Source organism: Ursus americanus, chromosome 2, assembly GCF_024610735.1.
Source record: "Ursus americanus isolate L20-20 chromosome 2, mUrsAme1.1.p, whole genome shotgun sequence".
Taxonomy (NCBI): Eukaryota; Metazoa; Chordata; class Mammalia; order Carnivora; family Ursidae; genus Ursus; species Ursus americanus.
In genome coordinates, this window is record NC_142128.1 from 2,918,067 (window position 1) to 2,931,049 (window position 12,983).

General features: G+C 41.9%; 1 protein-coding gene across 2 annotated transcripts in view; it reads left to right on the forward strand.

Annotated features, from left to right (window-relative positions):
- Positions 1 to 12,983, forward strand: part of SDK1 (sidekick cell adhesion molecule 1) — an 875,077-nt gene that overhangs the window by 347,959 nt on the left and 514,135 nt on the right. For both annotated transcript variants that reach the window (XM_045813352.2, XM_087866987.1), the window contains exons 3-4: positions 2,192 to 2,298; positions 4,414 to 4,561. In XM_045813352.2, coding sequence (XP_045669308.2) covers positions 2,192 to 2,298; positions 4,414 to 4,561 — 255 coding nt within the window. The remainder of the gene's footprint in view (positions 1 to 2,191; positions 2,299 to 4,413; positions 4,562 to 12,983) is intronic.

Below are 12,983 nucleotides of genomic sequence, written 5' to 3' on the forward strand. Positions count from 1 at the left end.
CATTCCCTGCTGTGTTTATTTGAAATAGGAGCAGGCATTTCCTATATTTTAGTGGCATATGGTGCTAAGATTTTATCATACTTTCTTATAAAGAGCCAGGAAACTTTCTCTGCTTAAAAATGTGTGTTTATAAACAATAGGCTTGCAGTGAATATTCCCATCTGTTAGGTGAACATAATTTGTGTAGAAATTCCTGTGATAGGTGGAGTACTTTGCAACTTTTTTGTATATTTTTTCCCTGGTGAGACATTAGACTAAAGAGATGGTACAAAGCAGCATATGCCTAATATTCAATTTTGTATCTGCTCCCCCCTGTGGTTTGAAAACACTGCTATTTTTGTGCATTAGTACATAGGATTACTATAGAAATTCATAAGAATGTAAAATCTATTTAGGATACTGCAAAAGAAAAGGAAAATGGAATGGATAACAATTATACACATATGGAAATGTTGCAATGATGAAACTGTTCATGTAGTTTTTCAAATATGTACTCTCATAACTTGCGTTATTTCGTTTCCAAAAACTTTTGTTGACTTCATTTTAACTTAATCTCAAAACTCCTCCTTATTATAATTACAGTATCTGACATTTAAAGCTGCTTATCTTTCTAGTCTTCATTTATAATTTAAATACATGGCATTGACTCTTTGTGTTCAGTTTGATATTATTATTATTACCCACACTAATTTTTTGTTTGAGATGAGCCATTCCTCAGAATAGAATAAAATTTTGAAGATTAAAACTCAGCAATATTTTTCATAAAAGATTTTATTAATTTTGTCATGGGAATATCAAGATGGTTATCACATGGAAAACATACTTTGATTAATATTTGCTTAGTGCTGAATTACCTATATTGTCCAAATGTTTTATTCACTTAAAAATTACGCCTTTAAGTTCCTTTTCCAGGTTGACTAATTGGACATACTTGAGCAAAAAGATGAGCAATCAGTTGAATATAAGCGATTTCAAGCTATGCTTAGGAACTGAGCCAATAAGCATACCGTTCATGGTGCTTTTTACCCTATTTTTAAAAGTTTCTCTGATTATCCTTTGTGAGAAGTATTTTTAAATTGAAGACCACTATTAACAGAACATCTTTGTAATAAAGGATAGCATCGCTGAGTTTTCTCCTTTTTGGGAAATAGGCTACCATTCGATTGCGCGTAAGCTCTCTTTTTCTTTCTTGTGGTAGGCAACTTCTTATTTGTAAAAAGTACCCAGGACTCAGCCTTATTCTTGATTTGTTTTTGAACATGGCCTAGAAACCAATTAATGTGCTCTCTCAGGTATCGTGAAAGATTTGGGCTCTGGAGCTATAAAACTCACTTCAAGTGGTCCTTGGTTATAAATTGTACTTGCTTATGGATTTCAAAACATCCCACGTTATAAAAGTAACAGTAAACCTAAAGCAGGGCTTTTATGGAATCTGTATCTTCTAACTACCTTTTTCCTTCTATAAAATGTTACTGAAGTTTTTAGAAAGGCACTGATTTGAAGGATGTGATTACTTACAGTCACAGCGGTGGAAAATACCAATGAAATCACCTTTCAGTTACCCAGAAACGTTTTTAAAGTTAATGTCAGGCCATATGCGGAGAAGGAAGTGAGGGAAGTGTATGAATTGTGTTGAGGGGTCTACAACAGTGAGTGCAGAGGGGAGTTGTGTCACGGTGTCCCTGCTCTCTTTGCCTCGATGACACCTGTATCTCATCCTGAAAATGTTGTTTGAATTTTTAGGTAGAGTAACATGGCACATTATGTAAAGATTGTTGCCAGTTCTAGAAATAACTTTTAGAGATTCTGAAAGAGAATTATAAACACTTTTTGTTGAAAGGTCTAGTTTAAGTGTAATGATCTATCACTATTTTACATTTGTCATTTATTCAGCTAGTTGTGAGTGTTCTCTACTACACGCATGGCGGTGTGCTAGGAGCCAGGGGCACAGGGGTGAGCAAGGCAGGTCTAGAACCTAGCTTCATGTGCTACTGACAGCCTCGTTGGGGAGACAGACATCGATGATGTAATCTCACAAACAAATTGCTGTTGGGGTAAGTGTGTCGACCAGAGAGGGATTACATAGGCATTAGTTTACCAAAAATAAAATATTTGTTGAGCACTTGTGAAATGAGATGCCAGAGCTGCTCTAGATACAGAAGCATTAACACTTCTTTTTGGTATTTGGCAGGTATATTATCCCGTCTTTACAGAGGCTCGATGCTGGGTTTTACCGCTGTGTGGTGCGAAACAGGATGGGAGCTCTCTTGCAGAGAAGATCAGAAGTTCACGTCGCATGTATGTGTGCATTGGAAAAGTCTCCAAATGATGAATAACAGAAACAAAATGTCTGTGGGCAATGCTGATCAAAATCACTTTTAACCATTGTAGGAATCGAGATTCTGTCTTGGATTCTATTTGGAATAGAATAATTGCTAAAGTTGTTGGGAGATAAGTAAACAGCTAGTGAGGCTGGTCCGGTGGTGGTGACGGGGCTAATGAGGTAAATGCCAGGCCTGGCCTTTCAGCCGTCAGGGGCTCTGTCGGGCCCTGTGGAGGACAGGAATCAAAAATCAACAAGATGCCTTCTGTTTTATGATTAGCTGCTCTTAGCGTTCACGATACTCAGGTTCAAATGTTTTTCAAATAAAAAATTAAACCCAGTTAGGTAAAATTTTATCAGTTCATAATGAATTTTTTTCCAGTGATTTGTTTAGAAATCCTTTAGCTACACAATAAAAAGTACGTAGATCGTAATGTCCTCGATGGTATTACTGTTAGTGATTTGATGAGTTCTCTGTGGGGCAGACCGATTTCAGAGTAGAATTAACTGAAGGAGATATCAGAATGCAGGGAGTTTGCATTTGATGCCGTCTTTTAGGAGGAATTGGAGAGACAAGCTGGCCGACATGAAGCACTAAATACTTCTGTAGTCCAAAATCTGTGAACAGTTAAGTCCGTCTAAAATGGCCTATCTGCTTTATTACGTTTTGAATTTACTACCAAAATGTCTCTTCCTTTAAAAGAAGCAGAAAGTGTTACGAAGTTTTAAGTTACATGTTACTATGTTATGACAGATTGGAGAGAACTCTAGAGAGCTCCTAAATTGGGCTGTCAACCAACAATGAGAATGTTTTCTTATTTGTTCTTTGACCACAGGTAAGGCCTATAGTTTTCAGCATCACTATATCAAATAAAATAATTGCTCATTACTCTACTGTTCTGTAATTACTACTGACTGAGTGAGGTGCTGATCCTGTCCACGTTTAGTTATGTTTTTAATTAGGAAGGCTTAACTTTTCTGAATTGTGGTAAAGTCACTCAGCTAAATCTTTCTGCAGAATAACTGCGAACTTCTATTCAGTTGAATAATTGAAAACATAATTAATAAATACAAAGTTCAGATCGATACCCCAAACATATTTGAATAAGTTAACAGCTTGGAATTTATTTTCATGTATTAAATTCTATTATGTAATATTAAGTTTTGGGCTTTTTTGGGTTAATTTTTTATACCCTTGTTTCTGTCATTTATCTCTAGCTCTTAGATGTTTTCTTATCTCTCTTTCTCCTTTTTCGATAACAAGTTTCACTTTGAAAATAACTGCGGCTATTTTCCTAATCTGTTTCATTAGTCTGTTTCATGTCTTTCCTAGAATAGTAAATGCTGCTTATTACATAGGAAATAATTTCCTTTGAAAAAAAATCCACTGAAAGTAGAGATTTTCTATGGACTATTCCAAATTTTTATATAAATTGAGATGAAAACATAGGATATATGCCACGTGTGTATACGCATGTATCTGTATCTAAATAACATAGACATTTTTCAGAAGTTTCAAATGTTACTAATTTAAAAATTGGCCTCTTATACCTACATTCTAATCACTGTTTTTTTCTGTGACGCCCATTTTTTTTTTTTTTTTTAATGCTGTTTACCGGTAGCACAGGTACTGGAACAAAGCCTGCTTGCCCCAAATTAAAAGAAACCGAACAGGGCAATGGTGGCTGCCTGGGTGACACCAGCCTGAGAGACTGGGGAGCTGGGGGGGCGGGTAACCGACAGTGCTTCGTTTCAGTCTCTGTGGTGGTAGGGTGCTTTCCCACAGGTTATTCCAATATTAAAATCAGTTGCAAACGTTTCATTTTAGTGTCGCAGCGACACAGAGACCATGAAGTTCTGCTGATTAATGCATTTCGTGGGCACTTTGGAGGCACATGGCTCTGCCTCATGCTCCCCTTCACCACCAGATCTGCACTCATCAGCATTACCGCTCAATCTCTCTTGTCTTATTGCTTAATTATAGCAACGTCGGTGACTTTGTGGTAATATATAGTTATTTCTATCTTTGACCCTCCCCCCCCAAAAAAAAGAGTTTTCTGGAACTTCAAGGGTCTGATTTTTCTCTGCAGATATGGGAAATTTCATGGATGCAGACCAGAGGAAAACGGTGTCTCAAGGACATGCAGCAGTTCTCAACTTACTGCCCATCCCCAGCTGCCCAAGACCACAAGTGACTTGGTTCAGAGAAGGGCACAAGATCATTCCCAGCAACAGAATGTAAGTTGCTCCAAACTTTAGAACACAATTCATTACACTTGTTGGCACCATTGGCATATTATTTAATGAATTTCACTGTATCAGTGAAGCCTTGAAAAGAATAATAACCTGGTCTGGGAGTCCTCCCCCAGTCCTTACTAAGCAGCTTTTTGGAAGACTTGGCTTGGAAGTGTTTAAGCAGTTTAAAGAAATCATCATGTGACATTACTGTTACTGTGAAAGCATCCGTTGTTACAGTCCGTTTTTTCCTTTCTTGAATGCACTTTTTGAGATGTCATTGTCATCCTTGAGTTGTGTTTAGCTCCAAGTACTAATTTAATGAGTTCTGGTATTTACTTATGGAGCTGTGGAGTTTTTTCCCTCCTTTTACTCAGCCATGTTTGATACTACTTTTTCTGACGATAAAACAGTAATTACTGCTTATTTCTCTTTATCCTTTTATCCTGCCGTGACAGTTTTATTTCCCTTCGTCTAATTAGTGGTTCACCCATCTATTGCAGAAGGGTTGTTTTGTGATTAGTTAAGCATTATTTCAAGGTGTTCCTGCCTATCCCACATTCAAGGTATTTATCTAATGCCAAACAGATTTTCTTCATTTAGAGCCGTAAGTGATTAAAAAGAACATTTGGTATGTATTTCGTAACTGGACAATTTGCAATCAAATTTAAAGATAATATGTGAAATGTAAACACTTCAGAGATGTACATTTCTGAAAGAATCATGAAATACTTGTAAGCTTGGTCTAAAAGTCAAATACTCATGCCGTCAGATGGTTGCACTCATACAAAAATTCATGAGAAGAAAATGCTTTTGTTTTCTTCTGTTTTTCCAAAAAGGATATATATATAAAAGATAATTTGCTGAATAGGTTTTAAATTTAACTCCAAAAGTCACCGTGAGGTGTAAACTTGCTTTTTCCCCCATCCATGGGATCCCTTCTCTAAGCCAGGTGTCATGGCTCCTCTGCCCGGGCATCTGAACCTGCTTGACCCCAGACCATTCCTAATCTTATTTAACAAGCGTTTCTATTCTTGTTATTGGAACAGGAAAAATATTGTGGTGTATAAAGGCCATGTTTAAAAATTTTAGTAAAAATCCTAATCACCTTAGAAAATGGGATAACTGCTTTCCTTTTTTTAATAATAATTTTTTATGATGTTATGTTAGTCACTATACAGTATATCCTTAGTTTTTGATGTAGTGTTCCATGATTCATTATTTGCATATAACACCCAGTGCTCCATGCGATATGTGCCCTCCTTACTACCCATCACAGGCCTATCCCAGTCCCCCACCCCGCTCCCCTCTGAAGCCCTCAGTCTTATCAAGAGTTGCTTGGGTGTCCACATTTATATTGATTCCAGTGATAACGAATGCCTCTTGAGGTCGGTGAAACAAAGAACAGGGATCAATTTTTCATTCTTTTAGAAGACTGTTAGGCTGAACAAAAGGCAGCTGAGGTAGACTCTTGTGAACTATTCTGGAAGGTTCTAGCATTGAGCGCAGTGTGGCCGGGCCAATTTGGGATGAATGCTAGGGAAGAGTGGGTGCTAGGGAGGGTGGGTAGATTGAACTAAGTTTCCTCTCCTCCATCAGAGCTTCTAATTAGTGTCAATGGGAGCGCAGTCCGGCCTGGAAGGATTAGTATACCTCAGTAGTAAGCAGCTATATAGCAACTCCTTGTTCATTTGCGGTCTAGCCATATTCACGAGGCAGCGTTTATTCAAGAAGTATGAAAGGAGATAGAATGAAATATCAGCTCTTAATTTTATAAGCTTTTCTCTTTTACTTGCAGATTCTTGCTAAAGACTGTTTAATTCCTGGTGAGCTACTAAGATAAAGATGTTAAGTAGGCTTTAACTTAGTGTCCTATCAAACAAATGGTCTGCGAAGCTGTTGATAAATCTCCAATCTCAGTAGAATAATATGCCGGTGATCTTTTTTTTTCGGAGATGAGATGAGATGAGATGAGGCTGGTGATGGGTATTTCCACATTTGCAAGGCCTTTTGTTTCATATTTTCCACCTCATCATCACCCCCATATTTATTAAGTACCTGCCGTGCAAGACGTCATAAATCAGTGCGTGTGTGGTTTTCTTCATTAGTTTATACATCATTCAAAGATATATGGCTTTACACGTCTAAGGAAGTTTGACTTGGGAGAGCAGTTGGGAGGGCATTTCTGCATGGCCCCTGCCCAGACGTCTGGCAGACAAAAGTCAGATGGCATTGGATCTGTTCTGCACCACCAGAGGTGTCATTTAAACCCGAAACGTTTGACTCAGAGTGTTGCTCATACTGAAACAGGTCAAGCTTCTGTAGCTGCCGTAAGCTGTTTAGCTGAGGTCAGTTCCCTGACACAGCTGGGGGATGGTCCTTGGCCACGGGGAGGAGGAGCCTCATCTCGCCAGCCCCACCTCCTTACTATATATTTTTTAAGGATTTTATTTATTTATTTGAGAGAGAGGGAGCTCAGGGTGGGGGGAAGGAGCAGAGGAAGAGGGACAAGCAGGCTCCGCCCTGACCCCGAGCCCTACGCGGGGCTTGATCTCAGGACCCTGAGATCATGACCTGAGCCGAAACCAACAGTCGGACATTTAATGACTGAGCCACCCAGGCATCACCCCCTTCCCCCCGCCCTCCACTGTGCCCTTCAGATTGTGAGCTTTTGGCTTACAGGTCAATGATTTTTTTTTTTATTTTCAAGGGAAACAATAATGCTAATGTTCCCTAACTTGAGAAGTTAGTTGAATAGCCTATTAATAATTTTAACAGCAGCTGTTATTTGTTGAGTACCTACTTTAAACACATCTTCCCTTCTCCTCACAGTTGCCTTCCGAAGGAGTAGAATTAGTCGTGCTTCTAGAGATCAGACTGAGCACTGGAGATGTTAACCAGCCCACCCAAGGACACGCAGCTGACCAGTGGCCTGGCGAGGGTTCCACCCCAGGCCTGTCTGGCTCTGAGTCTCCTGCTGTCTTCTGCCTCACACTAATTCTTCTTTTCACTTTATTTTGCTGAACCTTCTTGGTGCTTTTGATTTATTTTTCCATACACTTCTTATATTCCTATTTCTCCCTTTTTAGAACACCAGCCTTCAATTTGAAATACTACAGGTTGCCATGAGCCACAGGCACACACAGACACATGCGCCCAACATAGCCCTGAGTGGGCCTGCAAGTGTATTATTTATCCATCGTGTTGGATCTGTAAGTCCCTAACTCAGAAATTTTTGACAAAAGAGAAGGCAAACATGGTTTTGCAATTAAGGCATGGGCTTTATGAAATTCAGAGGCCTAGTGGGAGATGGGGTGGAAATGATGTCTGTATAGCACAGGGTGGGGGGCAGCAGGAAATAGAGGGCAGCTGCCCTGTGCAAAACCCAGCACCCTATCACTGGCAGCCTCTTTGTCCTTGAGCTACATACTTGTTGAAGGAGGAGGTTTAAATCGTGTAGCAAAAGGAGCAGCAAAAATAAGTAGCTGGAGTGAATGTCCCCGTGGTGGATGTGAGCTGCCTCACCTTCACATCAGAATGAGGCTAAACGAAACACTCACAAAGTTCTGACTGCGGTTTGGGCTTTCCCCCCATTCTTTCACTAAGTACTTATTGAGGGCATGCCACATACCAGGTCCTGTTCTGGGCACCGAATATGCAGCAGGAAACAAAAGAAAGTCCTTGTCCTCAGGAAGCCTGTCTCCAAGTGGAAGGAAACAGATGATGTGCCAGCTGGGATAATAGGAGAAAATAAAGCCCAGGACGGAGTGGGGAACGCAGGGGTCAGGTGGGTTGCTGTTTTAGATGTGGAATCAGAGAAGGCCTCTCCGATAATCACCTCTTTGAGCAGTGTCTTGGACAAATCAGGGGAGGAGGCCTGGGGGTAAATCCGTGAGAAGAGCACCTGAGGTAGGAGGGTGGCCTGTGCGTTGGAGGAGCAGCCAGGCTGGAGTGGGGAGAGGGCTGGAGCTGAGGTTCCTGAGCTGAGGTTCCTGAGCTGGCTGGGCCTGATTCCTGGGTGCCGGTGACTTAGCCGGGGTGAGTGATCCACTTCGGCATTGCTCTGAGGATCTTAGCAGAGCAGCAGCGTGAGCTCCCTTGTGATTCTTCGGTTAGGAATTCCGTGAAGAATGGACTATAGGGCAGCAGAATCCGAAACGAGGAGGCCCGTTAGCGGTTGGCTACAGTAGTTAGGTGACTCAGACTGAGCGGTTTGGTTTGGGGAGGGATGGTGTGAAGTATGAGATACTGATATATTCTGAAAGTAGAATGAATAGGATTTCCTGCCGGAGTAGATGGTGGGGTGTGAGAGAAGGAGAGAAGCCATGGAAAACTGTAGGAATTTTGGCCTTCACAACTGATAGGATGGACTTACCATTTCCTGAATGGGAAAGATGAATTGCAGGCAAAGCAAGTTCTGTCCGGGGGCGGGGGGGGGGGGGTTGGTGTCTAAAATCTGTTTTGTACGTGTTTGAGACACATAGTAGATGGTCAAGAGGGTCCAGTCATGACATAGTTGTTTATATCAGATTCAAGGTCAGCAAAGAGGTCTAGGCTAAACTTGGGGATCATTAGTGTGTTCGTGATTTTTAAAGCTCTTTATTGTTCCGTATGAAATACCTAAGTCAGTGAGTGAAGCCCGAAGAGTTCCATCCTATCAGTTGAGACGTTCTTGGTCACAGAGGATGACTCTGGCTGAGCTAAAAGACTATGCACTGGAGAACTTAGAGAACTACAGAGCCAAGCCAGTAGAAGGACAGGGAGAGGGTGGGAATGGGGATGGGGGACGGGGGTGGGGGGTACCGGGCCTGTGATCGAGGCCGAGGAGCAGGGAGCGAGTCAGCACTTTAATGGCTTCCCAAGGATGTGAGGTCCTACCTCCTGGAACTTGTGACCATGTCAGGTAACAGGGCAGAGGGGGAGGAGGGCTGCAGAGGCAGGAGGGGATTCGTAAGCTGGGAAGCGGGACAAAGGAGGAAAGGCGAAGTCTTATGACTGGGGCAGTTGCATTCAGCGCCAGCACCCTCTGACTGGCCTGTGCCCGCCGCAGGCAGTGCTCAGTCTTCTCGCCTTCAGACATGAGCAGGTGAGAGTCACAACCCCACGTGGCATGTGTAGGTCGTCTCCTCCAGTAGTTTCAGTGTCCCCTGGGTATTGGCCATTGAAAACATCCTTGTTCTGAGAACTCTGTCTTGCGTAGCAGATATGCACTCCTGGAATGGCTGAGTGGGTACATGAAGAAATGTGAAGAAAGGTCATGTAGTGTTTGTAAACTTCCTCACCAAAAAGGCGGGGGTGGGGGGTGGGAGCATAACAAACCTCGAGAAAAAATGCTATTTGATGAAGGAGAAATATATCTTAGGAAAGGCAAACAATACTTTGAAAGAAATGAGAATAAGTTATACTCAGAATTTTTGAATAGGTAATTATAGTTTTTATTTATCTAAGAAGATGAAAAAAATGCGTGTTTATTTTTCTGATTTACTGAATCCAAACAGTTAGTTTGCTATCTTTGCATATCAGAGATGAGGATAGCCTTGCCTTATAAATATTGCCTAATTTGATAATAAAATTGTTCCATGTTATTTTGGTTTTGATATATGTGCTTTGTTTCCTTTTATTTCTCAGAATGTGAAATGTGAATGTTGATGTCGTGCAATATTTCTCTCACCTCCAGGAGGTAATTTATGTCGGCAGTTACCAGATTAGGACGCAAAAACTTGTTTTGTGCCGTGCCATTCTCTTGCTTAATTGCACGTTCTTGTGCTCAGACTGCATGCGGCAGCCTACCTGATGGGAATGTGGAAGCACGGGGTACTTGCGTGTGTTTTCTGGGGAATGCGAAGTTTATAGATTAAATATTTCAACCTCCAGTCAGCTTTTTGCAGGATGATTTGCCAGGAAAGATGTGAATTGTGAAGTATGGGCAGTAAACAGCATCCCAGGCGACGTGGAAACAGCCTGACTCATAATTGTCCATGCTTAAATACTTGAATGTCCATTAACTTATTACCATTTCATTTCAATCGCTTCAAGAAAGATTTGTTTAAATTAGCACTTGTAGTGGAAGTCACAACTTAATGCTTGAATGAAGTAGATCTGGTTGTAATAATATTTTTATAGTTAACCGGGCTTTCAAAATAATATGCTTTTAAAAATTTTATATTATATTTTATAGGCATTTTGTGAATGTTTATAGAGTATGTCTATACATGCGAATTGAGCCATATTTGGCATAAGTGAAAAAGACTAGATGTGGGCTCCAGACCTGCTTCCATCATTAATTCTGACCTTGGGCAAATTACTTACTCTGCTTTGCTTCCATTTTCTCATGTCAAAATGGGGAAGGTGTGCTAAATGACCACTGAAGTCCTTTCTGGTGTTCACATTCAGCGATGCTCGCGGAAGGGCAGGCCAGCTCTGCCTCTCCCTCTCTGTCTTCCTTCATGCATTCAATAGATATTTATTGAGCACTAATTTTGGGCCAGGCACTGTTCTAGCTGCCAGGGGCGGAAAGGGGAATGAGGCATTGAAGGTCCTGCCATCAGTGAGCTACGGCCTCATGTGGAAACAGGTTAATAAGCAGGATACTCTCGGGGGAGGACAAGCACCGTGAGGGAATGAACAGGGACGGGAGAGCTCAGTTGGGAGGGGAGGAGCTGGCCCCTGCTCTACACTGGGAGGCCCAGGACAGCTTCTCTGGGCAGGCGACATTTTAACAACCACATTACTCTGAGTTATAATTTACGTACAACACGAACAGATTTTCAGCACACAAACTGATGAATTCTAGCAAATATGTGACAAATGTCAGCCCCTTCCCAGTCAAGTACCCTGGTGCAGTTAGTACTCAAATGCCCCCTTACCCCAGCCCTCCCCCCAATCTAATTTTTATTACTGTAGGATAGTTTGTCTATTCCAGAATTTCTTATAAATAGGATCAAAGAATATGAAATCTTTTATGCCTGGCTTATTTCATTCAAGATAATTTCTGTGATATTCTCAAGGTGATGTGTAGTGAGAGTAATTATTAATATTTCTGAGTGTCGGCATTGTTTTAAGTGTTTTCCATGTAATGATTCATGAGATCCTCCCAGCAGCCCAGTGAGTCGTTCCGTTATTATCCCCGCTTTACAGATGGGAGCTAAGGTGGGGCAAGGGCAGCAGCTGGTCAGTGTCATAGCCCACACTTCCCCTGCCGTGCTGACTGCTTTCTCAGCTTCTGTCGGCAGGGCAAGGAGCCGGCCCTGCACGGAGCTGGAGGACAAGTGCTCTTGGCAGAGGGGCAAATACTTGCATCCTGGGAAAGGGCTGCTTGTATTTGCCCAGCAGGAGGGGCTGTTGTGCAGTTAGGGCGTCGAAAAGAGGCAGAGAAAGTGCACAGGGCGGAGGCTGGGAGGGACACAGGACCTGGAGGCATCAGAGTCTGCAAAGCAATCTGGACTTATTCCCTATACAGTAGGAAGTCTTTGTGGGAGTTTGTGGTTATTTTTAGAAAATGTTTTGAGATTGTGGTAAAATCATGTCACATAAAATTTACCATCTTAACCGTGGTTCAGTATACAGTTCAGTGGCATTAAGTGATTCCCATTGCCGGGCAGCCGTCCCCACCGTCCATGTCCAGAATCCTTTCTTTTCGCACACTGAAGCTTTGTCCCTGCTAAGTAATAATTCCCCACTGGGCCCTCCCTGCCCTGGCACCCACCCCTCTGCTTTCTGTCCCTGATTTTGACTCTTCCAGGGTCCCTCATACAAGTGGAATCATGCAGTATTTGTCCTTTTCCTCATTTTTAATTAAACTTTGTATTTTGAGTTGATTGAGTATTCAGATAGAGTTGTAAGAAATAGTACAGGGAGAGTCCATATACCCTTTAACCAGTTTCCCCAAATGGCGAGATCTTGCCACACTGTCGCATCATATCACAGCCAGGATATTGACATTGATACAGTCAAAACACAATGCATTCCCATCCCCAGAGGGTCCCTCCGATCCCGTTTATAGCCACGCCCCTTTCCTCCAGCCCTCACACCCACCCTAACCCCTGGAAATCACTGATCTGGTCTGTATTTCTGTAACTGCATCACTTAGAGAATGTTACGTAAATGGAATCATGCCGTCTGTTTTAGGGTTGGCTTTCTTCGCTCGTCGCTCGTCGTAGTTCTCTGATTCAGTCAGGTCATCGCCTGTGTTGGTGGTTGGCTTCTTCTCACTGTGTAGTGTTCCATGGTATGGACGTACCACAGCCTGTGTAGCCGGTGGTGAAGGACATTTCGGTTGTATCCAGTTTTCCACCATTGTGAATAAAGCTGCTATAAACATTTGTGGACAGGTTTTTGTGTAAACAGAAGTCTTTGTTTTTCTGGGATAAACGCCCGGGAATGCAGGTGCTGGGCAACATGGTAATCGCGTGTTAGTTTTTGTAAG